At 49.9% G+C, this 25,454-nt stretch overlaps 3 protein-coding genes across 8 annotated transcripts; 2 read left to right on the plus strand and 1 right to left on the minus strand.

The window, feature by feature from the left end:
- On the minus strand, window positions 1-3,647 carry SMIM3 (small integral membrane protein 3). 4 transcript variants are annotated; one of them, XM_075766751.1, is made up of 2 exons: window positions 3,518-3,647; window positions 1-1,040 (listed from the first exon to the last, which is right to left on the minus strand). In XM_075766751.1, exon 2 carries the CDS (start codon window positions 1,037-1,039, stop codon window positions 860-862), a length of 180 nt encoding a protein of 59 aa, XP_075622866.1. In that variant the 5' UTR covers window position 1,040; window positions 3,518-3,647; the 3' UTR covers window positions 1-859. The 4 variants fall into 4 exon arrangements, with proteins under 4 accessions (XP_075622866.1, XP_075622865.1, XP_075622864.1 ...); XM_075766750.1 differs by lacking the exon at window positions 3,518-3,647 and adding an exon at window positions 1,715-1,840; XM_075766749.1 differs by lacking the exon at window positions 3,518-3,647 and adding an exon at window positions 1,351-1,493.
- Window positions 3,364-16,735, plus strand: DCTN4 (dynactin subunit 4). 3 transcript variants are annotated; one of them, XM_075766744.1, is made up of 14 exons: window positions 3,364-3,616; window positions 5,288-5,358; window positions 5,786-5,964; window positions 6,855-6,898; window positions 7,658-7,765; window positions 8,369-8,389; window positions 9,330-9,403; window positions 9,758-9,870; window positions 11,210-11,319; window positions 12,273-12,346; window positions 12,786-12,840; window positions 13,308-13,415; window positions 13,816-13,913; window positions 14,648-16,735. In XM_075766744.1, the coding sequence occupies exons 1-14, from the start codon at window positions 3,482-3,484 to the stop codon at window positions 14,859-14,861; spliced, it is 1,404 nt and encodes a 467-aa protein (XP_075622859.1). In that variant the 5' UTR covers window positions 3,364-3,481; the 3' UTR covers window positions 14,862-16,735. The 3 variants fall into 3 exon arrangements, with proteins under 3 accessions (XP_075622859.1, XP_075622860.1, XP_075622861.1); XM_075766746.1 differs by lacking the exon at window positions 3,364-3,616 and adding an exon at window positions 4,804-4,917 and having other exon boundaries at window positions 14,648-14,939; XM_075766745.1 differs by lacking the exon at window positions 8,369-8,389 and having other exon boundaries at window positions 3,365-3,616.
- RBM22 (RNA binding motif protein 22) lies at window positions 16,735-24,559 on the plus strand. Its single transcript, XM_075766747.1, has 11 exons — window positions 16,735-17,146; window positions 17,884-17,937; window positions 18,877-18,906; window positions 19,963-20,095; window positions 20,353-20,453; window positions 20,607-20,779; window positions 21,355-21,555; window positions 22,068-22,232; window positions 22,658-22,746; window positions 23,286-23,417; window positions 24,114-24,559. The coding sequence occupies exons 1-11, from the start codon at window positions 17,093-17,095 to the stop codon at window positions 24,242-24,244; spliced, it is 1,263 nt and encodes a 420-aa protein (XP_075622862.1). The 5' UTR covers window positions 16,735-17,092; the 3' UTR covers window positions 24,245-24,559.
- The last annotated feature ends 895 nt before the right edge of the window (window positions 24,560-25,454 follow it).

Consider the following 25,454-nt stretch of genomic DNA (forward strand, 5'->3'; position numbering starts at 1 on the left):
TTGCATGAATAAAGTCCATTTATTTCATAGCAAAGGGCAATCTAAGAGCTTACATGGTCCCTGCCACTGTCTAGGCATGAACCCCTCTGCTCCTCCCCACTTTGCCTGCCCAGGCGAGGGGCACGCAGCCTCACCCACCGGGGCCGGTGCACTGGGCGAGCAGTGGGGGGCCTCACCATTGGCAGGAGCACGGAGCACAGCTGGCATGCAGGCAGGCAGGCTGGCAGGAGCTGCCCACACTCCTCTGCCCCACGAGACCCAGAGGAACTGAGCACCCATAGGGTTTTCTTACAATTTCAGCAGACATATGATAGAGGAGAAGCCGGTGCCAGCTGCACATCTGCTGTGCAGCCAGGACAGGCTCTGTCACCAATGCTTTTAGCCGAGTCTCTGAATGCACAACCAGAAGCCACATCCATCTTGCTTTGCCCCTTCTTTCCCAACCACCCCAACAGGCGGGACTCCAACAAAGAAATAACTTTGCCAGGCATTTCCACTCCTTGCTGCTTGCCTGGGAGGAGACAGGGTTGCCAGCGAAAGTGAGACCAGCCTGCCTGCCTCATGGGAGCAAGTTGTTTCTAGCTGAACATATCCGTGAAGTCATACGTCTTCCCACTGGTGCCCAGGCCACCATCTCCCCAACAGTCCTCGTGAGCTTGGTGGGTAAATAGGAGGCAGCGGGTTCACCCGATGAGAGCCAGGTACAGGGGCAGGTGTCCGGGTGCTGGCTCACCCTGGCTCCTGCCCGTCTCTCCCCAGCTCTCGGGGTCCCCCATTGGGCTCTGCAGGATCCTTGGCACAGGGTCTCATGGCCATGGCCCCCTGCCCAGCAAGCTGGCTGTCCCTCGTCGTCTCCGCCTCACACAATGCCATTGCGCGTGGGGTGAGTCCGTACACGGTAGATGATGACGGCAGTGGCAGGGCAGAGCACCAGGGCTGTCATGACGAGGATGGTGGCCAGGATGATCAAGACGATGACCCAGATGTCCAGGATATGCTTGGGGAGGGCAGCAGGACCTGCGGAGTCAGGGAGGTCCATCCTGCAAAGGGAGAGGCAGAGGGGTGATGGGGCAGCCCCCTCCATCCCTCCCACAGCCAGAACCCCCCCATCACTCTGAGCACCCCACTGCTCTCCCCAGAAAAATCCCTGCAGCCACGTCCAGCCTTGGCCTCAGGCTCCTTTGAGAGCAAAGGGCTTCGGTAATGGCTCCTTCCAGAAGCCCCAGGATTTATTGCGTGCTTTGATGCAGCTGGATAAAAGCCCAGGGAAAAACTTCCCTGTTAATTACTACCGTTGTTAAAGGAGCTGATAAAGCAAAACCACAACCCGGCATCCCGCTGGTCACTCACGAGTGGGTCATCGGGTGGGGAAACGGTGGGACCAGGGCAGCCAGAGCCCCCTCACTTCGGGGGAGCCTCACACCTCCCGGCCCCCACTCCCGCGGTGCCTCCTGCTGAGTCACGGAGTTAATGGGTTAATTAGCAGCCGGGCTGGGGGCTGAGGGGCCGGGCACCCCTCCATGGGTCCCGCAGCCGCCCTCCGCCGGTCCGGGATCCAGCGGCCGGGCAGCCGAGTGACACGACCGAGAGCACCGGGCTGAGCCCCCGTCCCGCCCGCAGCCGCCCTAGGCAGCCCGGGGGGAGGAACGAGCCCCGGCCGCGGGGCAGAAGCAGCGGCAGCGGCAGCCCGCCCACCCGCCCTGTACCCCCCTACCTGCGGAGCTGCCCGGCCCCGGCTCCGGCGAGAAGCGGCGGCGGCGGCAGGATCCCCGGCGGGGGAGGGAGCCCGAGCCTCAGCCTGGCCCCGCCCGGGCCGGCCCGCGGGGGGCGGCAGGGGAGAGGGGCGGGAGGGAGAGGAGGGGAAGGGAGGGAGGACAGGCAGCACTTTGGGTTTTTCTGCTTCAGGAGGAAGCAAGACCATGCGCCAGCTCATCCCCCCCCAGGACGAGGTCCCACCGGGGGAGACCACCTGGAGCCAAACCCGAAGGTCTGGGGTGCCAGGGAGGTGCCGTGGGGTTATTTCACAGCATAACATCTTAATGAAGGGCTTTGCCCCTGCCCCATTCCCCCCCACCTCACCAACAGCAGGGCTCACATGCACTCATTTGCCTTTGAGGCCCGGGACATGAGGAAAAGGCAAAGCCCCAGCAACAAGGTGCCAGCCAGCACTCCCCTGGGCTTCAGGCAGGAATGATTTAGAGAGACATGGGCAGGCAGCATCTCCAGGGAGGCGGCAGACCTCAGCCTGCCAGCTGGGAACAGCGTTTTTGCTGCCCGGTGGAATATTCCGCTCCATCAGCGATGCTGATGGGCACAGCCAGCAGCAGCTATTCCCAGCTGGCCCCAGGAAGCAAGGTGGGATGCCCTGATTCTCCTGCTGGGACACAAGCCTGGTGTCACCCGCAGCAGGACCCAAGCACTGTGCCCTTCACTTCTGCCTTTCCTAGAGAAATCTGCCGGATTCCTCGTGGTGGAAACCACCACCACGTGCTCTCAGACACCCCTGGCCTCTGGGTACGCAGCTCCCCGCTCCCCCCCCCCAGAGCGGCGCACAGGCAGCCGGTGGGCAGCCTCCTCCCTGCCCCCCAACAGCGTGTCCCCCGACAGCTGCTGCTGTCGGATAAAAAGCACGTGGGGGTTTTATCACGGATGGCGTCAGATCCTCGCACGCAGGGGTTTCCTCCAGAGCCACACAGGCAAGCGGCAGGCAGAGGCCCACGAGCTGACGCCAGGAGCTGCATGGGGACAGACGTTATCAGGGAATGACACCCCCAGCCAGACCACGACCGTGGCGTGCCTAGAACAAACCGGAGGTGGTTTGCTGATGCAAGCTCTGCCTTCTGAACACACAGCGCAGCGCGCAGAGACCTCGCGCTTTCTCTGCTGATGCCCCACGACACGGGGCTGTTTGTTGTTGTTGTGGTTTGCCACGATCCGTCGTAGCGACCGTGAGACTAAAGAGGAACCACCGCTGGGGTATGAGGAAGTCTGTCACCTTGGGGGTTTGGAAGGGAACGTGGGCAAGCGAAGCGAGCGTGAACAAAGGCTCGGGGAAAGGAAACGGAGCGCAGGAGAACGCGTTACAACAGCTCTGGGACGCGCCGGGCTGGCCTCAGCCCCAGTGTCCCCCTCGCAGCCCAGAGGGCCGGGGAGCACACGGCCGCGCCGTGACCCACCGTGCAGCCTCGCACGGGGCCGCGGGGGGCGAGCCAGGACCCGGCTGCGGGCAGAGCCGCGGCACGGCTGCTCCCCCTCCCCGCCACGGGCGGCGCACGGGTCCTGCGGCGGCCCAGGGGCGGCCCCGCACCGCGGGCGGCCCCGCCGGAGCGCTCCCTGCGCCGCCCGGACCCGCCGCTGACAGAGCGGCCGCGGCGCAGCCGCAGCCACCGCCCCGTCCCGCACGGGTCACGTGGGCGGCGCTGTGACGTCTAGCGGTGACGTATGACGGCAGCGGCGCGGCGGCGGTCGCCCCCCTCCCAAGATGGCGTCGCTGCTGCAGTCGGAGCGGGTGCTGTACCTGGTGCGCGGCGAGAAGGAGATGCGGGCGCCGCTGTCGCAGCTGTACTTCTGCCGGTACTGCAGCGAGCTCCGCTCCTTGGAGTGCGTCTCGCATGAGGTAACGGCGGCCCGGCCGCGCCCGTAGCCCGGGTGGGACGAGGCGGGACGGGACTTTGCCCTTTCTGCGCGCAGCGATTGGGCGGGTTTCCTGCCGCTCACTCGCTGTCTGCTATGCCATTGGCTGGTGGCGTGGCTAGGGGGTGGGCACAGCGATACCTTCATGGAGAGGGGTGATTGGCAGCGCATGAGGGAAGGGGCAGTGCCTTGCATTGGATTGGCTCCGCACCCCTGTCCGTCGGCGGAGCTCAGGCTGTGATTGGCTGAGGCGTGCGCACAAGGGGTGGGCACTCCCACATAGGGCCTGGCTGGGTGGGAGCGGCCCTTTCATGGAGCCCGGCCGGGTCCGCAGGCCCCCCCTCTCCCCTCCCCTCCGTGAGGCCCGGCCGGGGGATACAGGGACCCCCCACCCCTCCGTGGGGCCTGGCCGGGTCCGCAGGGACCCCCCCCCCCCCCCCCCACACACACACACACACCCCCCCATCGCAGCGGGCCTGGCCGGGGTGGGGCGGGGACACCCACCGACCCACACCCCTCCGCGGGGCCCGGCCGGGGGCTCCCGCACCGCTCCCGGGCTGGGGCTGTCTCATGGGGGCAGAGCTGCCCTCGGGCGGCCCCCAGGGTTTGCCCAGGTGTGCTGGATGTGGTTCAGCGCTTTGTGTCAAAGCAACAAGGGCCGTGCTTTCTGGCAAGGGGTGTGCTGAGGCCGGAGAGCATCGGACTTAAGAGTTAAGTCAGGGTTGACAGTGTTTGGTGTGAATTTATTTCCACCTGGACGAGCTTTTTCCCCACGTTATACAGTGGGATTTCTGCTGTGAAGGGTTCGTTCTTTGTCCGGGAGCCTTTGTAGGTTGTTATCCGTCTGGGGCGATACTCTGCTGGTGTGTGGGGGCCTGGCAGGAGCACCGTCACGAGCCGCGGTCCTGAGGCTGCTCATGTGTGTTCTCAGGTCATCGTAATAAAATTGGTAAAATTGATTTTGTGGAAGTCTGAGGGCATTAAGAAATTACAGTATATTAGAAAAGCCTTAAAAGAATGACTGTGCAACCCAGCTCTCAGACATTGAGAAATGTCAAAGCCTCTGAAGAGGAGAAAATAGATTTGTCACCAGGCTGTATCTGTCATGAAGTCTCTATAGTGTGATGAATGCAGTCATTGTGCATTTCCATGTTAAAGACGAGTTTGTTTTTCTCTTCAAGAATGGGCCCCCCTTCCTGCTGCTGTTGTTTTAATTAGCAAAATTGGTTTGCGGCAGCAGACAGATACAAAACATTTTCTGAAATGCATGGATTTCTGACCAGTGTAAGTACAAATAAATTTAGATATAAATGGAAAACAGCGTGATAAAGCCTGCGGTTAAAGCTGAAAAATTAAATTCTGGTAACCTCAAAAGGTCCATGCCCAGCTGTCCTTTTCCCATTTACTAGGCAGAGTAGTTTAATCTATCCTGACTTAAGAAACCTTCTGACTTACATTATTAAAGATAAAAATTTGGCTAAGATGGGCTAAGGTTTCAGATATCAAAAAATCTCTCAAGTCTTCACTGCCTTCACCCATCCATTGCCAGACACAAAGCCTTGTTAAATTGTGCGGCAGGGTTTCACGCTGCTGCCAGCACGCTGTCTAGACAAATGCGTGCCGGGAAGTGTGATGTGACCGTCTTGTTCATCAGGTGGACTCTCACTACTGCCCCAGCTGCCTGGAAAACATGCCTTCAGCAGAAGCCAAGCTGAAAAAGAATAGGTAAGGTCGCTTTGGTTTTTTTTCATCAAGACTCCCTATTTTGAGCAGTTCCTTCCTTAACCAACACTTGGCCAGCTGTATCTAAAACACTCTTCAAAAATTATCTTGCTTCTTGTTACCTTTTAGTCAATTTTGGGGAATAAGTGTCTTTTCCTTAATGTATCATGTGCTCTTCATGTTCTAGGTTTTTTTGATGACCTGCTCTCATAACACAAAGGGTTTTTCTAAGTATTTCTCACTGTTGTCATTCTTACATTGACTCCGAACCCCTCTTGTTTCTGTTGATGGCTCTGTTGCCCTTTTTCCCTAATGCTGTTGCATAGGATGAGAAGGTCTGTTGCTTTAATCTCGATTTGCTCGTTGAGAGCATTTTCCTTGGCCTGGGATCCTTGCCAGAACACTGTCTTACAGACTTTCCTCTTTACAGGTGTGCTAACTGCTTTGACTGCCCCTGCTGCATGCACACCCTTTCCACCCGGGCCACGAGCATTCCTGCTCCGCTCCCTGACGACCCGGCCAAGACTACCATGAAGAAAGCGTATTACTTGGCCTGTGGATTTTGCCGCTGGACTTCCCGGGATGTAGGCATGGCAGACAAGTCTGTTGGTAAGTGACAGAAACTGAGTAACAGCAGGAGCTGTATGTGTTTTAAAAGTAACAGATAATCAAATTAGTTTCTGGCCGTAAAATATATGTAATACCTGCCCAGGTTTTGAGTCACAGTTGGAAACTCACACGAAAATGGTTTGTTGCTAAAGTCTCATCTGAAGAGCTGAGTTAGTGGAACATGTGACCCACTTCCATGCTCCTGTTACCTGACTAGTGAGAAAGCTCTCAAACAAGAACGTTGGCGCACTCTCCTCTCAGTTGAGATCTTGTTTGTGTACCTTTGAAGCCGCTCAGTCTGACAGCGTAAACATCTAATTTATTTTCTGTCACTGAAGTTCACTTAGGCTTATTCCAGAGTTGCTAGTCAGTGTTTGTACTTGGTTTTTCTCTTCACAACAGCACTGGAACAAGGCTTTCATCTATTTCTTGGTGTGTAAGACATGTAGAAAATACCTGTTGGGCTCCAGAAATGGGGCCGATTAGACCAAGCAGATCCTCTGATTTCCAGTGTTGATGTGACTGAAGACTGGGACCTGAAGATGCAGGGACATGGGCAGCCACTAATAAGAGACTGTTCTTGTAAACTCATGTACTTGCTGCTAAAGTGCCTCCTAGGTGCTGTCCTGAGTATCTCTCAAACAGCACTTGTTTAAAAACACAGCATAAAAGCCGGTGAAGCATCTTCAGCCCAAACCTGCCCGTGAAAAGCTTTCAGAGGTGTGTGTTTGTACAGGCATGAACTTAAAGAATTGCAATGGTAAGTGTAGCAAAAATAGGGAATGTCATATTTCATGAGTTAAATGAGATAGTTGAGTGCTAGATGTGATTTCTGTGTGGAGTTTGGAAATCTTCTCCTGAGGACGTTGTTTTTTCCCTTTCTCGTGCAGCTAGTGGTGGCTGGCAGGAGCCGGAGAATCCTCATACACAGAGGGTGAGTGAAGGGAGAGGCCATGCTTGGGCTGAGATACATCAGCTACAAAGAGCTGTTAAGAGGCGCCAGGCCCTCTCAATCACTTTTTCTGCATCTATATAATTCTTTAGATACCAGTTCCAGTTCCTAGTGTCCACCTTGCCTGAACTCAATGGAAGGAAGGCCTCTTAGAGGCTCTCCCATGGATGTTGCAGGATAAAATCTTCTTTTCCGAAGAAACTCATTTGCAAACATCATATCTAATAGTGCTGTTAACACGACACCAATGAATATGCTGCGTATGTATGTGAACAAAAGCTGTTTTCTGACCAAGAGAATGTCTAGGATCTGGAAAACAGACCTGCACCTTTACTACCCTTCACTGTCACCAGCTAGGGCTCTGCGCTAAACATGATCAGCCTCGGGCCGGGGTGGGGAAAGATGCTGTTTGCTCCACTAATCCAAATTGCTTGTTTTCGGCCACGTGACATTACTCTGTCCAGTCTTAGCAAATGCATGAACAAAGTCTCAGCTCCCTAATTGCAGAATGAGAATTGGACACTGCTGTCCAATAGCCGTCGTTCCCAAAGGAGGGCAGTTTGTTTGTCACAGTGTGGGTTAAGACACATAGGCTTCTTTAATGTATATCTTTCAAAATACAGCTGGTGCTAGGGACAGAGTGAAACAAGTAGCAGGAACCCCAGCTTGTTCACAAACAAATACTGCAGCTAGTCTGGCATTTGTTCCCCGTTCACTGGGTGTCCCTTTTCATCCCTCCAGATTAACAAACTGGTTGAGTACTACCAGCAGCTGGCTCAGAAAGAGAAGATCGAGCGAGACCGGAAGAAGCTGGTGCGACGCCGAAACTACATGCCTCTGGCCTTTTCGGTGAGCTGGGAGCACTGTGCTCTTGGAGCAGAAGTGATACACAACAGCCTCAGCTTGAAAGATTAGATAGTTGATAGCATGATAGGGCTGCTTAGTTGGGTTTTTTTTTTTTTTATTGAGAACAATGTGAAGAAAATGTGCTAGGGCACTTGGGTTTCTTTACGGACAAGTAGTTTTACGCCCATTATTGTGTATTACATTGCCCCTCTCTCTGATAGTCCTCTCTGATAATGCCAGGGTTTATACTTGCCATGCAAAGGAATATGTTATTCAGCAGTGAAATGCAACGCATCCTCAGTCACGAGACCAGCGGTAGCTCCTTCTCGGGAGAGTTGCATACCACAGCTCAGTAACAGTTACGTCAGGATTGTCTGGCACTTTTCTGCATGAAGTCTCAACTGAAATTAGTGTTAAGACTTGGTTGTAGGCTGAATGACTTGTTTATTGTAACCGGCAGGTAAATGCTTATTTTGTTTAGCTGGGTGACTCTGCATATGCTTGCTACTTCTCAATTAACTGTGCTTGCTCTGTGCCCTTGCTTGTGTCTTATGGCTGCATTTTTTGTCTCCGTTGCTACCTGCTGCTATTTTGGGGGCTCCACAGCAACACACTATACACGTAGTGGTAAGTCTTTTCACAGTTTCTGCTGGTGTTAAAGCTCTCATGGTACCAACTGAAGGGCAGTAACAGATCCTACTCTTCACCGTGCCTCAGGGCCTCTGAGTCGGATGTGCCTAGAACAAATGCAGGTGGAGACTAACTAGTTACAGGGTAACATTTGTTTAAATAAATAAATAAATAAATTTTTGTTAGTTTACAAACAGGGCAGTCTTTGGGTAAGTAACATACACTTGAAAAGCAGTCCTTCACGAAGCTTAGCTGAGACACAGCCGTCTGTCTGCCTGAGGCACTAACCTTAGTCTTCTGATCCTTGAAAAATTGCCAGGGTAGGCTGATGCTCAGATTTCTCATTTGATGAGAACTCAGGTTTTCAGTCCTGCCCAGAAGGAAGATTTCTACCTCCGAGCACCCTGTGTACAGTTCAGCTATAGAAAGCTGAGTAGCAGCTGAGCTATTCCTGCCAGTTGTTGGTGGTGCCTGGTGAGAGAGACCTGTAGGTAACGAGGCTTGTAAAAGGCTGAACCTTCCAGCTGCTTCTAGTAGTGCTACAGGGCATTTCAGGTGGATGCATACCCGCGTCGACCCAGTTCTTTTGGCAGTTGAGCTCTCATTTTGCACTCCTCAACATGCAGTTGCTCTGAAGAGAAGATCAAGGGAAAATGTGTCAGTAGCGAAGACTGGTGATTTAAGGAAAGACCAAAAGCTTCATGAGCAGTAGCCACATCTGTCTCTCCCCCTCTGCAGTGCAGTGGTAATTGTTTTCTCATTACTAACAGTTTGAGCAGAAAAAAAATTTTGGGAAGCATCAAATACCTTTCCATTTTTGCTTTCCTTTGCTTGTCTCCCTATGCTTGCCATGCAGCTCAAAGGATGAGTTTGCACTAGGTCTTTCTGTCCTGGCAGGAAGCAGACCTGAAGCTGACAGTTCCTTTTTCCCTTGTAGGACAAATACGGCCTTGGAACCAGACTTCAACGCCAGAGGCCCGGAGCACCGATCAGTGCCCTCGCTGGACTCTCGTGAGTCTCAGGGTTGGGGTTACCTTTGCGGGAAGAATAGGAGGTGTAGGCAAGAGAGCAACAAAGCAACTGCTGGAAGAAGATGAACAGTATTAGCAGATAGCAGGGAAATGAGCTTTCTTCTGTGGAGCGTTAGAGAAGTGTCAAATCCTGAGGCATCTCTGTGCAGCAGCTCCAGATGTTTTGCTTTCTCCTAATAGAAACAAGTGACTGCTCACCTCCTTGTGCGGTTACTGTTGTCTTGTAATCTCAGCTCTCGCTGATTTCTGTGTTGTAACGCAGTTACTGCTGTTGCTATCTGTCAGAGCACACGTGCCATGTTTTATGACCGAGTTGTCCCTCACTTTGTTTCAGGCTAAAAGAAGGAGAGGACCAGAAGGAGATCAAGATTGAGCCAGCTGATGCAGTGGAAGAAGTGGAACCTCTTCCTGAGGATTACTACACAAGACCAATCAATCTGACAGAAGGTAACACCTTAATATTTTGTTGCTTTTTGGCCTTATATTTTATAACATGGGCAGTGCCTGGAAACTTGTCAGTGGGGTTCCTAATGGCCTGGGGTTTTAGTAATTTTTATGCTGGGATTGAAATGGTGGGAAACTTGTGACTTTTTAAATGGTAACTTCGAATGCAGCTCAGCTTCATGTTGTACATGAAAAGCTCAAAGCCAAACACATCAGGCCTCTTAATGCTTGTTTCATTTCTTTTCTTGCTGACCTTAATTTCTCTGCATGTGGAGTGTCAACTTTTGGATGGAGAAAAGAGCTGACGTCCTTTTTCAAATAATAGTAGGAAATAAGGAAGTAGCTGAGCTGCTGGGGAGTTGGAACCTTAACCTGTTAAGTAACAATTGCGCATTACTTTGACATCAGCTTGGAACAGCTTGTGTACACTTGCCAGTTATTTAGCTGGCTCATGATTTAATCAGCAAATATTATAAATTGGTCAATGAAACTTAGGAGCGAATGGGATAAAACAGCAGGTACAGAAGCAATGTGGACTTTCTGATGAGGTGGCTCTAAGCAGACAGATGTTCTTGGTAGTCCTGCAGGCCTACAAAGTCCGACAATATTAATTAAATTCTTGAAAGATTTATGAAAAGGGCTAGATCATCTTGGTCTCTTTTTCTCATGAGCCTGTCAGCATTGTGAGAGTACGATCCTGGTAAAGATGACAACTTCCATGATTCCGTGCAGAGAGGGAAAGGCTGCCAGGTGGCTCGCTGCCTGTTAGACACTGGGAACAGTGAGGAGCCTGGTTTTTGGGAGAAACCCATGGGAATTTGGCTGCTGGAGTTCCTTGTCTCGGGAACTATGTGGTCGCTAATTCTATTCAGGAGTCCAAGTTATGCAAACTCCTTGCCGAGAAGCTGTATATTGTACTTGTGCAGCACCCAGCTGTGAGGGTAACAAAGCTATGAAAACTGATTTGCCCTTGGGAGGGGGAAAGAACTTATTTTCTAGATGATTACAAAATTCTGTTTCCACCCCAGCTGAGCTTTGAATAGAAATCAGTGTCCCGTGTTTCTCCTGGGCTGGCACTGATGTTGCTCTGACGTTACCGTGCCCAGTCAGAGCAGCCCTTTATACAACTCTTACCTTCCATTCATTCTCTGCTAGAAGCAGTGATGCTTGCCAGTGGCTTCTGAATTATTGGGTGCAGGTGAAATTAAGTTTCTTAAAGATTGTAGCGTGTCCGCACACAGTGCGTGGCATACTTGCTCTTAGGCCAGTGCATGTGTACAATCTAGCTCAAGTTTCGGTGCCCGAGATGTTAATTTGGTCTTGCTTTCTCTTGCGCACCCAGTGACGACTCTGCGTCAGCGTCTGCTGCAGCCTGACTTCCAGCCAATCTGTGCTTCCCAGCTCTACCCACGTCATAAGCACCTCCTGATCAAACGCTCGCTGCGCTGTCGGGTAGGGAATTAAATATAAAAAAGTATTTTTCCTAAGCTCATGGAACTTGGTTTGTGAGAAATGGGCTGCATATTTCTTTTCAAAAGAAACTGCTCAAATGCTTCTGGTTGTTGAAAGTTGTCGACCAAATTACTGGTAACGGCACTAGGAGAGGCTGTCGCATCTCTGACATGATGAAGATTGTGCAGGGGAGACAACATTGTCAAAGATGCATAAAGATACAAAGGTGGGTTTGTGTAAGGGTCTGTGTGTTCTGCCTAGCCAAGGAATCAGAGAAGGCTGCCAGCAGGGTCAGAATTAAAAATTTTCTGCTACTACTAAAGACAAAAATCAAGTCAGCAAACAAAATATTAGTGAGAGGCAGTGCAGAATACTGAAGATGCCCTTAGAGTGGAGGCAGAAAGAGGATTATTTCAGAGAAGAAGGCAAAGAGCTGGGAAGCGAAGACAGACAAGAATTAAATCCAGGTTCTACTGCTGCTTACTACGTGGTCTTCAAAAAGCTGCTCGCTTTCTCAGTGAAGCAGGACTATTTATCTAGTTCCCAGAGTACTAGAGCAATATTCTTCTGAGTATTTAAGATGCAGAATGCTTTGCAAAGGCAGGATATTTTCTCGGAAATAAGCAATGTCAGACTGAGCCTGTATTTGAAGAGTAGCCTATAAGGAGATCAGGCTTCAGTTCCAACTGTTTGGTTTTTTTTAATGGATTCTGGACCATAAACCAAAGGGCTTCCAGGCATTTGTGCCTTCTTCCTGCTGGGCTGGATATGACATTTTAGGAGTATTAGTAGCTTGACACAGCTATGGCTACATGCGCCCAGGGTGGGTTTTATGTGTGCTGTGCTAGAGGCCGGTAATGTCCTGGCTACTGGCACAGTGCTTGCAGCTCTGATTCTTCAGTGTGTGACTGGACACTGCCTTTTGGTGCTGACTGAAATATCTTTCTGTCTAGAAATGTGAACATAACCTGAGCAAACCAGAATTCAATCCAACGTCTATCAAATTCAAGATCCAGCTGGTTGCTGTGTAAGTAAGAAAATGGGGATTGGGGGGGAACAACAGCCTATCCATGCTTAGTTAATGCCTTCTATTTTAATTTCTTTTGTACTCTTGATTTGGCCTCTTGTATGGTTGTGTCATCTCTTAGGATGGTCTAATCACCTTTTAAAATATATTTAGCTTATCTGTGATAGGTTTGCTTCCTGATCTACTAAAAAGTTTGCAGAAGATTTTAGTAGTTTGAAAAAGGCACTGCATGCTGTGCCAGCCCCACACAGTAGCAGGAGTTTGTAGGAGTAGGCTCATACAGCAAAAGGGCACTTCATTTTTCATTTTAATGTAAGCTAAGCTGTAGTAGCATTGAATGAGTTAGATGGATGTCTGTGAATACATCCTTCCACTTCAAGAGGTAGGTTATAGGCAGCAACACAGTCCATGGTGGTCATTTGCTTTGTTCTCGTTGTAGTAACTATATCCCTGAAGTGAGGATCATGTCTATTCCCAACCTGCGCTACATGAAGGTCGGTACTATTTTTCCAGAAATGTCTTGGGGTGAGACACAGCCGGGAGGTGTGAAGGTGGGGTCTTTTTGGAAGATGACATGGTGTGATGATTGCTGCCTGAGGGCTTTGCTCATTCCATTTAGAGAGAGTGCAGGGTTTAAGGGAGCGATCAGAATAACTTGTCACACTGCATGAGGAGATTGCCATGCAGTGCGACCTCTGGCATCACAAGCACACATCAATATCTGAAGAATAAAAAGTGTGGAGTTGAGATCTTGCCTAGATTCCAAAGATGTGTATTTCTTATATTAAGAAAGAGTGCTGCATGGGATTGTGCCTTTCTTAAGGACTGAATGTTCACTATCCATTCCTTGAGCGTATGTGATGCAATTTTGGAAGGTGTTGGTTAGTCACAGAAGATGAAAGTGCTAACAATAACAATTAATTTGAGAGTAATTGCTTCTTGAATTCCTGAATCTCCCCAGGAGAGCCAAGTCCTTCTGACTCTGACCAACCCAGTGGAGAACATCACACATGTCACACTGCTGGAGTGTGAGGAGGGAGACCCCGACAACATCAACAGCACTGCCAAGGTATTGTACCCTCCTGCTGTACGAGCCCAAGCCTCTTCCAAAGCTTTCCACTCCCATTTATCCTTCCACAGGTCACACTTCTCATATGTCCTTCAGTCCCTGCAGACTGTGTTGCATTTTCCTCCTTGGAGCTTAAATGACTGTCACCGATGTAAACATCAGATCATAAAGTGTTGTGAAATTGTGTCTCTTCATTGAGATCCAGAACCCAGGGGAGAAATACATGATTTCACTGGTAGAGCAGTAAGCAGGTGGTACTGGAGGGGAAGGAAGCCAAGGATGAATCACTTTTCTGTTAAACTGTAGTAAAGCAACCCTCAGAAGGGGAGCGCTCTCTCCTGCTCGCAGCATATGTGGTGATCAGTGCTGAAAGGCTTCTTCTCTTTGCGCTCCATTTCAGGTGGCAGTTCCTCCCAAGGAGCTTATTCTGGCTGGCAAAGATGCTGCGGCAGAATACGATGAGCTGGCAGAGCCTCAAGACTTCCAGGATGACCCTGAGTGAGTGGTGTTTGTTCTGTGGGGATCCTGTCCCTAAAATACTTGGCACTTCAACCAATTAACTCACTCTCCTCTCTGTCTTCAGACATGTTTTGGGTTTTTTTCCAGGTTTTCTTGTGGGGGTGGCAGGGCGGCGTTTTTTTGGGAAGGTCAGAGATCAGCAACGCAAATCTTTCTGCTTGTGGTTTGTCTATTCAGGAGACATTTGTTCCCTTTGAGGCGAGGTATGCTGTTAGAGCAATTGGGTTATAGGTGGCGATACTAATTCTGTCTAGGAATACTCTGTGTAACCCTTTCCTTTGCAAGCAGGGGCTTCACCGTAGTGGCGAGAACTACACAGTTGGGTGTGTGACAGAGTTGCCTCCAGCCTTCAAAATACATTCCGCAGCCTCTTACAGAACAACTTGAGCTGTATTCTGTGGCCTTTCCTCGTTGCCCAGCTGGGTCCGTAACTCCCTTAGCCAAAGCAGGCACGCTCTGTTTGATGGCTGTGCCAGCAGCTGTCGGCATAAAGCGGGGTACCCACATTGTGATGGTGAGGCAGGAGGGGCTGTGGGCGCCCCCCCAAAAAAAAAGAGCAGTGGGGAGTAAGCTAGAAACCAGGGTGGCTGTTCTAGCAGAGCGTATTCAGCCATAAACTGAGCATCTTTGTTACGTGATGTCGGAATAAATCTCTCAGAACAATTGTTTGAGAACTTGGCTGACCCAGCGCTCTTTTGTTTTCTGCCTTGCAGCGTTATTGCCTTCAGAAAAGCCAATAAGGTGGGAGTTTTCATCAAGGTCACCCCACAGAAAGAAGAGGGCGAAGTGACCGTGAGTTTCAAGATGAAGCACGAGTTTAAAAACCTCGCTGCTCCGATCCGGCCCAGCGAGGAGGGCGATCATCCCTCTGAGGTCATCTGGCTCACCCATCATGTGGAGCTCAGCCTCGGTCCAGTGCTCCCGTAAATGCTCCCGATGCTTGCGCCCCGACGGCTGGCCGCAGGACGGACTGTCACAGTGAAGAAAGCACCCGGTGAAACGTTCCGTGAGAGCTCCTTTGTGATGTGTGGCTGTGTGCCACGGGCCCCAGCCAGGCCGCGAGAGGCGGCTGAGGGTGCCGTGGTTTGGGATGGTTTGTTCTCTCTCCTCTTGTCGTAGTGCCCACTAACTGCCGCTCTGCTTCCCCACACCGCCACAGGCTAGTTTAACTTGCAGCACGTGTTTCAGCACGGAGAAAGATCTTGCTTTCTCTAGATTTGCACTACACCTGGCTGAATTTGGTTTTATCAACAGAAAAGAACCCTTATTGGTTTTTCTTCATGTCAGCCCACAAACCTGATGTTACCTACTCGATAGTGAACAAATTTTTTCACACAGAGCTATGCCCTTCCCAAACAAACGTTTCAGGAGGTGGCTGCGTCTGCTGCGTTACTGGCAGCAGCACGACGCTTTATTTTCTTGGTTTTCTGCTTCTTCCTCGTAGGATACCTCAGCTGTGGGGGACTGGGACATACAACCCAACCCCTCTGGCATATGTGGCTTGCTTCGCCAAGGTGATAGATCTGTTTTCACACAGGAAATGATCGGTTTGCCTTTAAACTCCCAACATAGTGTACTGTAGCGTTGATGGATTTGACTGGCAACCGAGCCTGCTGCCGGCCTGCTGCGTTGCAGGTGGATGTGGTAGCATGATGCGCTTGCGAGCGGGGAATTCGGGTGCTGGTACAGCTCTTGACTGGGGCAGGGGTGCTGCGGAGAGGCTGCCTGGCCGTCTTCAGGTCGATAAACGTGTGTTAGTAGGGGTAGCAATCAGAGTATGAAACTGGGAGAGTTATGATTAGGTGTGGTATACGTAAAACTACAGAGGCTGTTTGAGTTCATACTTTGTCTTTTTGCAGTTGAGGGGGGGCGGGAGGGAGGTTTAAAGGTGGACAGACAGTTACACGTTAACTAGCATACGCTGTACCATGAGGTAATTTATCTGGGGTGTAATTTGGCTGTAGTCCAAGCTAAGACCACTAATTAAGAGCAGTGTATCCAGGATACTGAATTACCAGTAACGGCAGTAGCTTAGCGCGAGGGAGATTTAGGTTGCGTTCCCAATCCAGACACTGACCTTCGTTAAACATTTCTGATGGGCTTCGCTGTGCTGAGAAAGGCTTGAACGCCAGCCAGGCGCGGCCGTGCTGCTCCAGACGCTCGTGCCGTGGGTCTGCCAGCCCGGAGCTGCAAACCCCCTGCACGGCGGGGCGGGACGGGGCTGCCTGCTCTCCGTGCGGCACCCGAAAACCCGAAAACATCTCCCGTGGGGCGAGAACCCTGCCTTGGCGCGCCCGGGGGACGCGCACGCCGTACAGCATCCTGCGGCGTGTCTCGGCGAGGCATCGCCTCTACAACTTCGCGTAGGTTACGCACGGATGTCCAGCATGAGTTTAAGACTTGTAGTCCGTAGTTACCGTGTAGTGCTAGCGCCTGCTGCGGCTTTACCTGCCCAGATGACAAAACACTCAACCTGCGGCCCTGACCCCCCCTCTCCCGTAGCCCCCCCGGCTCGCTGTGGCAAAGCGCGGCAGGGGCCAGCTGCCGCCCGGGTCCCGCAGGGCCGGGCCTGCTCCTCAGCGCTCGGTTTCCCGCCGAACACGGAGAGGCGCGTTGCTTTACGGTGTTGTGAGCGGTGTCGGCGGCTCGGTGAGTTGTTTCCCCTCCCGTAGGTGCCCGTAGCGGCGGGCACGGTGTCGGCGTGTCCCTACGCTCCCGCTGCCCCCTTCCCCACAGGCGGCTGTTGCCTGACTGCTTGACGTCGTGTAGTGACCTTCAATAAAGCAAACGTGGCTCTCGGATTCTGTGCGCTGGTTCTTAACGCTGCGGTTCGTTAGAAAATGATAATTATTTCAAAAACAAAGCGCCCCCGCCCCGTTCCCCGTGGTCTCGCCCCCGCTCCCCCCCCCCGTGTTCGGGGTGGTTTCGCCCGCCCCGCCCCGCCCCTCCGGCCGCGCTCTATGGTTCCCTCTGCCTAGAGCGGCCTCCGCCCTCGCGGCGCGCTGCTGACCTCACGGTCTCGCCTCGCTCTTTTCTTTCCCCGGCACGTCGCTAGCGGAAGTGGTGTCACTTCCGGCTCCCGCCGCCTGCCGGGATCGAGGCGGAGCGGCGCGGGGACTTCCGGCGGCTGAGGGGAGCGGAGCGGGGACCCCGCTGCCATGTCGACATCGCTGGGCTCCAACACCTACAACCGGCAGAACTGGGAGGACGCGGTGAGCCCGGGGCGGGGGGGAGGCGACGAGGGAGAAGCGGGGCGGGCCGTGACCGGCGGGGCCTTCCGCCGCCGGGAGGGGCACGGCCGTGGGGTGCGGGGTGAGGCGGCCCTCGGGGCTGGCGGCGGGCAGCGCGGGGCCCTGCCTCCCTGCGGCCCTGCCTCCCTGCGGCCCTCCCGTCCGCGAAGGGGCTGCCGCCTTACCCGGGCAGCGCCGGCTGGCAAACGGGCCGTGCTGCTCCGGGCGGCCCCTCCCGCCGCCTGCCTGCCGGGGTTTGGGGTGTCTGGTCGCCGGGGAGGTGTCCCGGGAGCTGGGACGGCTGAGCTGGGCCCGTCGTGTGCCCGTGGCCGCGTTCCTTCGAGTGAGGCCTTTCCCGGGTGGGCTCAGTGCAGACAATAGGTGCTGGGGGGGGGGGGGGGGTTGGTGGCGGCATCTGCTGCAGTCGGGTCGCTGAGGAGTTCAGAGCTAAGAATGTGCTGTTTGTTTGTTTGTTTGTTTGTTCTGAGTTTCCCTTCAAACTGAGGTAGCTACCAGGTCGTGATCCTTTACAGTATGGGTGTTGGGTCATGGCTTGCAGCTCTCCCAGTGACTCTTTTTTGAAGGAATCTTTTTGCATCTTTCTCACAGTCTGATTAGTTTTAGCCCAGTTACATTACTACAGAGAGTAATTCGAATGCTGCTGTGATGATAAGAGTTTGTTGCAAATTCCTGATTTTCCTTCTTCTCGCCCAATTCAGGACTTCCCTATTCTGTGCCAGACATGTCTCGGAGAAAACCCCTATATTCGAATGGTACGTGCCTGTTTGACAGACCAGCCCTTTCCTCTGTGTTGGCCCTAGAACTGCTGGGTTTCGGGGACTAAAGTAAGCCTGGCTAACAAGGGAGATGCTGAGGTGTGTTTGCACCCTAATTAGTTGGTTCTGCACAACAGGATTTGGTTCTGGCCATTGTTAGTATGTGATGTCATGGCATTAGGTATGCGATTTAAGAATAAATCAGTCAAAAAGGAGACCAAGATGATCTAGTCCAATGTCTAGAGTGCAGGAAATACTAGAAATCAGAGCTTTGGAACTGGTAAATTGTGTGATGTGGAGAACCGTGAGCTGCTGAAATATTAAATAGCTTAGCATGATTTCTAAAATGTGAAGAATATGCACCTGTAAAATAAATTAAAACCGTCTTATGAAGGCTGCCTGGCGGTAACTTAAATCCTTGTTTGTTTACCTTGTTTTCCTCCGCACAGGATGAGTCCATCACTTCGTGTTGCTTTTCTCTGTGCTCAGTCCGGTTGCCTGTGACCGACATTTGCGTTATCTTTCCTTCACATTTCTATCCCACCATGTTTGCTGAGATAATGATATTTTTTTGAAACATACCCCTCCTGCTGGTATAGATGATATTTCAAAACCTACTTATTTCACGTGACATCATCTTTGCTGAAAAATAGCTTTTCATATTTCATTTAATTTTTGTCTTTCATCGGTACATGAGGTGGAATTGAAAATACTGTGTTTTAATGAATGTTTCTAAACCAAAACTGGATTGAGAGATTTCCAGGATTTTTTTGGTCCTGTTGACCTGCCAAGATGTAAGCCCAAAACATAGGGGTGAGTGAGTCTATATGCAGCATAACTGGGGGAAAAAAAAAATCACTGTGCTATATTATCAATGATGTATTTTATGTTGAATTAATGATATTTAATATTTTCTCTTTTTTTATTGTATTTCAGACCAAAGAAAAATATGGAAAAGAATGCAAGGTATGTTTTTTGTTCTTTTGAAGAAAGAACCTCTAAATTGGCACACACCTAGGAATAATACATTTTAGTGTTAAAAAACCCGTCGACTTCAGAAAAGCGCTTATCTGGTTTAATAACTTAAAATGTTTATGTTACTACATACATTTTTAGGTCAGTCTGCCGTGCGCTTTGTTAGACAAAGTCAGTTAGTCTTAAAATAGTAAAATTATTGAAGACTGTTCTCAACAGACTTAGGATTTCCTCATGTTTATCAGAATTAGGTTTTTTGAATATTGTTGTACTATACTTGAAGGTGTTTCAGCATTTTAACTTATCTCGTATTTTCTCTTGCACATTTGTTTTTACTCCTAAATGGTGCACAAATAACTGGAGTTTAGGTTTAGCCACAAATATGTTATTTGTGGGTAGGTAGTGATTTGTGTTAGCTGTCTAAGAAATAAGCCACGTTTATTTCTGAGAGTGCAAGAAATACTTAGTTTTGTCTTGACTGAGGGAAATTAAAGAGATTTTTTGCCCCTTTTACCAATTGTCATCTGAGGTTGGAAGAAGATATGTTATGAAATCTCGCTTTCCTTCCTCAGACCGTACATACAGCAGAAACAGATGCATCGTTCCACCAGATAAGATAGAGAGCAGTAATCGTATTCGAGACCAAAAGTCTCATAACCGCTCACTGGGTTTGTTGCTCTGCTGGTAACTGATTTACAAGCAGTTGATAATTTATCTCCAGTAGCTCTATACTGACATCACCTGGAACGAAGGAGAGTTTATTTTTCATTTGAATAGATCTGCTCTCGGCATTCGTGTTATTGTAATAGATCAAAAAAAAAACGACAGAAGAAGGTTTTAGGAAGGTTTTTTTCTTGCTGTTGAAGTCAGGCACCAACTAGAAACAAATATTTCTTGAGGTCTGAATCTTAGCACTAAGATGAAGAAGTTGTATTTATGCTTTACAGAAATTAGGTGTGTTTGGACACTACGTTTCCGTGCAAGAACCAGAATGGTAACTTCCTTGCTGTGTGATAGTGACACAAGTGTTGACATTCTGTCTTTCAGATTTGTGCCAGGCCTTTCACAGTGTTTCGCTGGTGCCCTGGTGTTCGTATGCGTTTCAAGAAAACAGAAGTGTGTCAAACTTGCAGCAAGCTGAAGAACGTCTGTCAAACTTGTCTGCTTGACCTGGAATATGGTGTGTACCAAAAAATGTAAACTAAGGGAAGAAGTTGGTCTGCTTGCCTCTGAAATGAAAGTTCTGTCTCTGGACAGTCTTTGAGAAGAGCAAGTCTTGATGATCACACCTCTTCTGAGGTTCAGTGGAAGTGTGGTATACCTGAGCAGTAGATAAGTTAGTTATCTCTGGCTAGTGCAGGTTGCAATAACTGTTGCTGCTCTTTCAGCTTGTGCTTCATATGGATTTGTTGGGGTTTTTTGTTTGTTTCATTCTAGGTTTGCCTATTCAAGTCCGGGATGCAGGACTCTCCCTTAAGGATGAGATGCCTAAGTCTGATGTCAATAAAGAGTACTACACCCAGAACATGGAACGAGAGGTGAGAAAGCGTAGTTCTGACCGTGCTGTCTGCGTGTGGATGTGTATAGGGGAGGAATGACCTAGCTTATCTTAAAAACGCTTGCTCTGATTCTGTGCATTAGTTTTCAGTGATGATATATACATAGTTATTTGTGTTTTAACTACTATTTAGATATCCAATTCTGATGGCACTAGACCAGTTGGTGCACTAGGAAAAGCTACTTCTACCAGTGACATGCTGCTGAAGCTGGCTCGGACCACTCCTTACTATAAACGTAATCGTCCTCACATCTGTTCCTTCTGGGTGAAAGGAGAATGCAAGAGAGGAGAGGAGTGTCCCTACAGGTACAGATGCAGCTTAAACAGTTGATGTGTTCACCGCAGTCAGATACGGCTCCCCTGGGGGTTCGAAGAACGGGAAATGCTGCAGTGGACAGGAGATGCCACACTGCGGTTGGGATCAGCGCTAAACTGGCAGTCAGTGGGCACACAGAGACAGTGAATGAATCTTTGTTGTGGCGAGTTTGTTTGTGTGGAATTAGCTCTGTAGTCTTGTAGTGTTTTGCCGGAGCAGTGACTGCAGCTCTTCTCTTGCGTACTTCATTTTTTTCCTCTCGTGGCATCAGTCCCCTCAATCAGAGATCTTTGTATTTGAACAAGAGGCCATTTGAAATCCAGCTCTTGTGTTTTGTAGCGCTGAATGCTGAGCTGTCAGAAGTGCCATTCATTCAGAACTTGAGGCAGTCCTGGCTGCAATGTAAATTCTTGGGGCTTTTTGTTCCATTTCCGCATGTTTACATGAACAGGCTTAAGCGTATGAGTGACCAGAGGCCTTTAGAAGGGAAGGTAACGGTTATAGTCATTTTACTCTGATACAGCTGTGACTGGTGTTAAGAATTGCTTTGTTTGCTGAACCTTAGACATGAGAAACCTACAGATCCAGACGATCCTCTGGCTGATCAGAACATCAAAGATCGTTACTATGGAATTAATGATCCTGTGGCCGATAAACTTCTGAAACGAGCATCAACCATGCCTCGCCTAGACCCCCCTGATGACAAGACCATTACTACACTGTATGTTGGAGGGCTTGGAGATACCATCACTGAATCGGATCTCAGGTGTGTTGGTGAATTCGTATCGCCCTTGCCTTTTGATTTGATGCTTTGATTAATGCTCATCTTGAAGTGAGGAAATCTCTCTTGCACGGAAAAAAAATAAATAAATCTGGTTTTCAGTTTTCCTTAATGGGGAACTGGATGGTGGGCAAGTGCAGAGGAGTGCCAGCTTGTTGGAGAACATATAAACAGGCACATTTCAAATGCTTTGATTAAAATTTCTCTTTAAAGATGAGTCATCCTTCTGAGCTGCTGGGGATACTGTTACACTTTTTACAAGGAAGTCCCCTAGCTTCTCTCTAGGGAGCTGCTGAGAAAAGCTGCTGCAGAGTTTATATTGCTCTGTAATTACACAGAGGGGCAAGAGACTTGACTTCTAATGATTAGTCTGCACTGGTGATGGAGAAAAGAAGGGATCTGAGCATATCTATCTCCGCATGTCATGAGATCCTACTCTGCTACGTACCCTGCGGCTAGGAGGAGTGGCGTTTCATAATTGTTTTTCCTCCCCACAGAAATCACTTTTACCAGTTTGGGGAGATTCGGACAATAACCGTAGTGCAGAGGCAACAGTGTGCTTTCATCCAGTTTGCCACCCGGCAAGCTGCAGAAGTGGCTGCTGAGAAATCCTTCAACAAACTCATTGTCAATGGTCGCAGGCTCAATGTCAAATGGGGAAGGTGAGTGTGATGGGAGGAAGCCTTGTGGGTGCTGCCACAGGGTTCTTCATTCAGTTTATGCAGTCTTGATGAGCAGGATTGGATATTAAGTTGGAGTAGATACTGAGTTGGTAAATATTTGGGGTCCTGTTATGGTTTGTTCTCTGTTCAGCCGTGGGATCTGGGTTGGAGATGACACAAATTGCACGAATTGTGTAAGAGGGTTCCTGCTTGAGGGTTATGGATCAGTTTCTGTAGTTTTGCTTCTAATGTGACCATTGTAAACACTGTTTGCACGCTTTGTACCAGCTGTCTCTGATATTCTGTGAATTTTTCATTTTTGGCCTGAAGCAATGGATCTAGATTAGATAATGTAAAACTACTGTGGTGTGAATATCTGCTTATCCTGCTTTTCCTCATCCTTGCCCTAAAATGTTTGCTTTTAGGTCCCAGGCAGCAAGAGGAAAAGAAAAGGACAAGGAAGGTACTACAGAATCTGGGATAAAGCTGGAGCCAGTTCCAGGACTTCCCGGAGGTGAGGGACTTGTCTTTATCTCTGAAACACTTAACGCTGACCTGCTTCCATGATTGAGGCTGGTGTTAAACCTCCGAGAGCAGTAATGGAGTTCCGGAGGGTAGAGGCACTGGCGAGTCCAGGGCAGGCGGTCACAGTAATTTTGCAGTGTTTCCAACTAGGATGGGAAGCGAGCTTTGTCTAGAAGGAAATTCTTGATGAAAAGAAAGTTCTTTGTGTGATGAGTGAAAACTTAAAGCTGATTTAAAGTTACTTAGGTCCAAGATACTGGCAACCCACGCTTTTCAAAGCTTGGTTAATGTTTTCCTAATCCACTGAGTGTTGTATGATGGAAAAAGCAAAGCTGTTTTCAGGTGAAGAAAAGTGGTGACTGTTGCAGAGTTTCAGTGCAGTCCTGCTTCTCACTCCGGCTCACACGTGCAGTAGTAGTGGCAGTTTGCCCTTGTGGAAGAACTGATTGTACCTCCTCTCTGAAGGCAGGTACCTCTGCATATCTTGACGGAGAGATTTTCCATAACCACCGTGTACTTTTTTGGCAGCTCTCCCCCCTCCTCCAGCTGCAGAAGAAGAGGCTTCTGCAAATTACTTCAACCTACCTCCAAGTGGCCCTCCAGCGGTGGTTAACATTGCCTTGCCACCTCCTCCGGGCATTGCTCCACCACCACCTCCAGGTATTTGTGTTTCCCCTTCAAGTGGGGATATCTAACTTAGTGTTTGACCATCTAGTCCTCCTTGCTTGGCTGCGCTGTAGCACTGATGTGTGCCCTGAGTTGATTTTCCTCATGCCTGATCATACAGTGTAAACTGATGATCTAAAATGAGCTGTCAGCACAGTTTAATTAAACTGAGCTGCCTGATGTGGTATGTGTTCACTTGCAAATTCTCAGGCATGTGAGAGATCCCTGGTACTGGTACTGGGACCTACTCAATGCTTTTGCTGGCTGTGTAAATGCCATGTTAACCTCAACTTCAAAGAGTGATTCTACAGCTGGTTGAATGCCAGCCTGTTTGGCTGCGAGTATGTATCTATCGAGACCCATTTTTTTTAATGGGACGTCAGACTCTTGTGGATGTGTTTGCTTTGCTCCACAGTTGAGTAGAAAGCATTCAGATTGGCATTACAGGCATCTTTTCCGTCCCCCCACCAGCTTTTATCTGTGAGTGAGGGTGTGTGTTGGGTACGGATTGCCCCCGGTTGTGCTGGAAAGAGGGGAAAGAGTTTGGGGATTTGAGGAATTGTGGGAGATGCACACCTTTCTAAGGCACAGCTGTAAGCCAGCTGTTCTCTGTCGGTTGTTGCAAACAGCGGTACACCTGCATTGGTTGTGCTGTTGCTTTGTCTGAACCTGACAACTTTGTTTCTGCAGGTTTCGGACCACACATGTTCCACGCGATGGGGCCACCGCCTCCCTTCATGAGAGCCCCGGGCCCCATTCACTACCCGTCTCAGGATCCCCAGAGGATGGGTGCCCACGCGGGAAAGCACAGCAGCCCCTAGCATGTCGTGCCACCCTCATCGATTAAGTAAATGCTATTTTCTAGTTACCATGGTAGCGCCATATGTTGAGCTATGGGTGAGCTAGAGAAGCCTTATTTCCCTGCTTGCAGACACTGGGCAAGCTGAGCTCCGTGTTTCCACTAGCTAATTGGATTGTTGATATGTCTCAGATCTTTCATTTAGTGTTGGGGGGGGGCGGAGGGCAGACAGAGGGGCTGTCAGGGGTCTGTGGATCAGGTGTACCAGAATTACAGTGCTATCCGTGTATCCTGTTTGCACACTTTTGAAATAAACTTCTGGAAAAACAAAACCAAACCCTTTTTCAAGCCCATTGATATCCTCAGTCTGAACACTATTGACTATTTAAATGTGACCAGAGACTCTTCTCTATGTTAGGTAATTAAGGACGACTTATTCTAATGTGATATTAAACCAGGACTGGATAAGAGCTGAAAAACAAGCTTGTCAGATGTACCAAACCCATGGCTTTGTCTTAGTATTGTGACAGAATTTTCCTCCCTCCTTTTTCCTGATGTCTTTCTTTAAAACAAACAAACCAAAACAAAACCTTTTTTGATGCATCGCTTGTAATCATGCATGTCCCGAGCAAGATAAGTGTTAACCAGAGAGGTTGGAGTCTCCTTCTCTGGAGATATTCAAACTCCGCCTGGATGCAATCCTGTGCAACCTGCTCTAGGTGATCCTGCTCTAGCAGGGAGGTTGGATGATCTCCAGAGGTCCCTTCCAACCCCCACCGCTCTGTGATTCTGTTATGCGAGCAGCCCCTGGGTAGCGGAGGCATGACGTGGAGCGACGAGTTAGCAGTTGCCTGTTTTAGCCTGGCGAAGGCCCCTTTGGTGGCCCCCGGAGGCCGGGCTTGTGTTGCCGACAGCTGCAGGGGGAGGACACGGTGCAGCTGCGAGCTTGTCCTGGGTATATTTGGAGCACGATTGGGGCTTTCGAGGCCTGTGGATATACAGTCTCCTTAAACTGAGATGCTTTGATAAGACATGAAACTTTTCTTTGCTCCAACTAGAGTGTTTGTGCAGGTGCAGTTGTGTCCTGCATGGAGCCTGCCGTAGAATAAGATGTATGTACGTGTGGCTGGAGGATTTTAAGTTTATCTGTGTGTCAGCTGATTTTACGTAATGGATCTGTGGACATCTTTCTGTAAAGCGAAACTTGATGGGACCTGTTCTGAAGCCTCATT

The sequence above is a fragment of the Balearica regulorum genome, chromosome 14, assembly GCF_011004875.1.
Source record: "Balearica regulorum gibbericeps isolate bBalReg1 chromosome 14, bBalReg1.pri, whole genome shotgun sequence".
NCBI lineage: Eukaryota > Metazoa > Chordata > Aves > Gruiformes > Gruidae > Balearica > Balearica regulorum.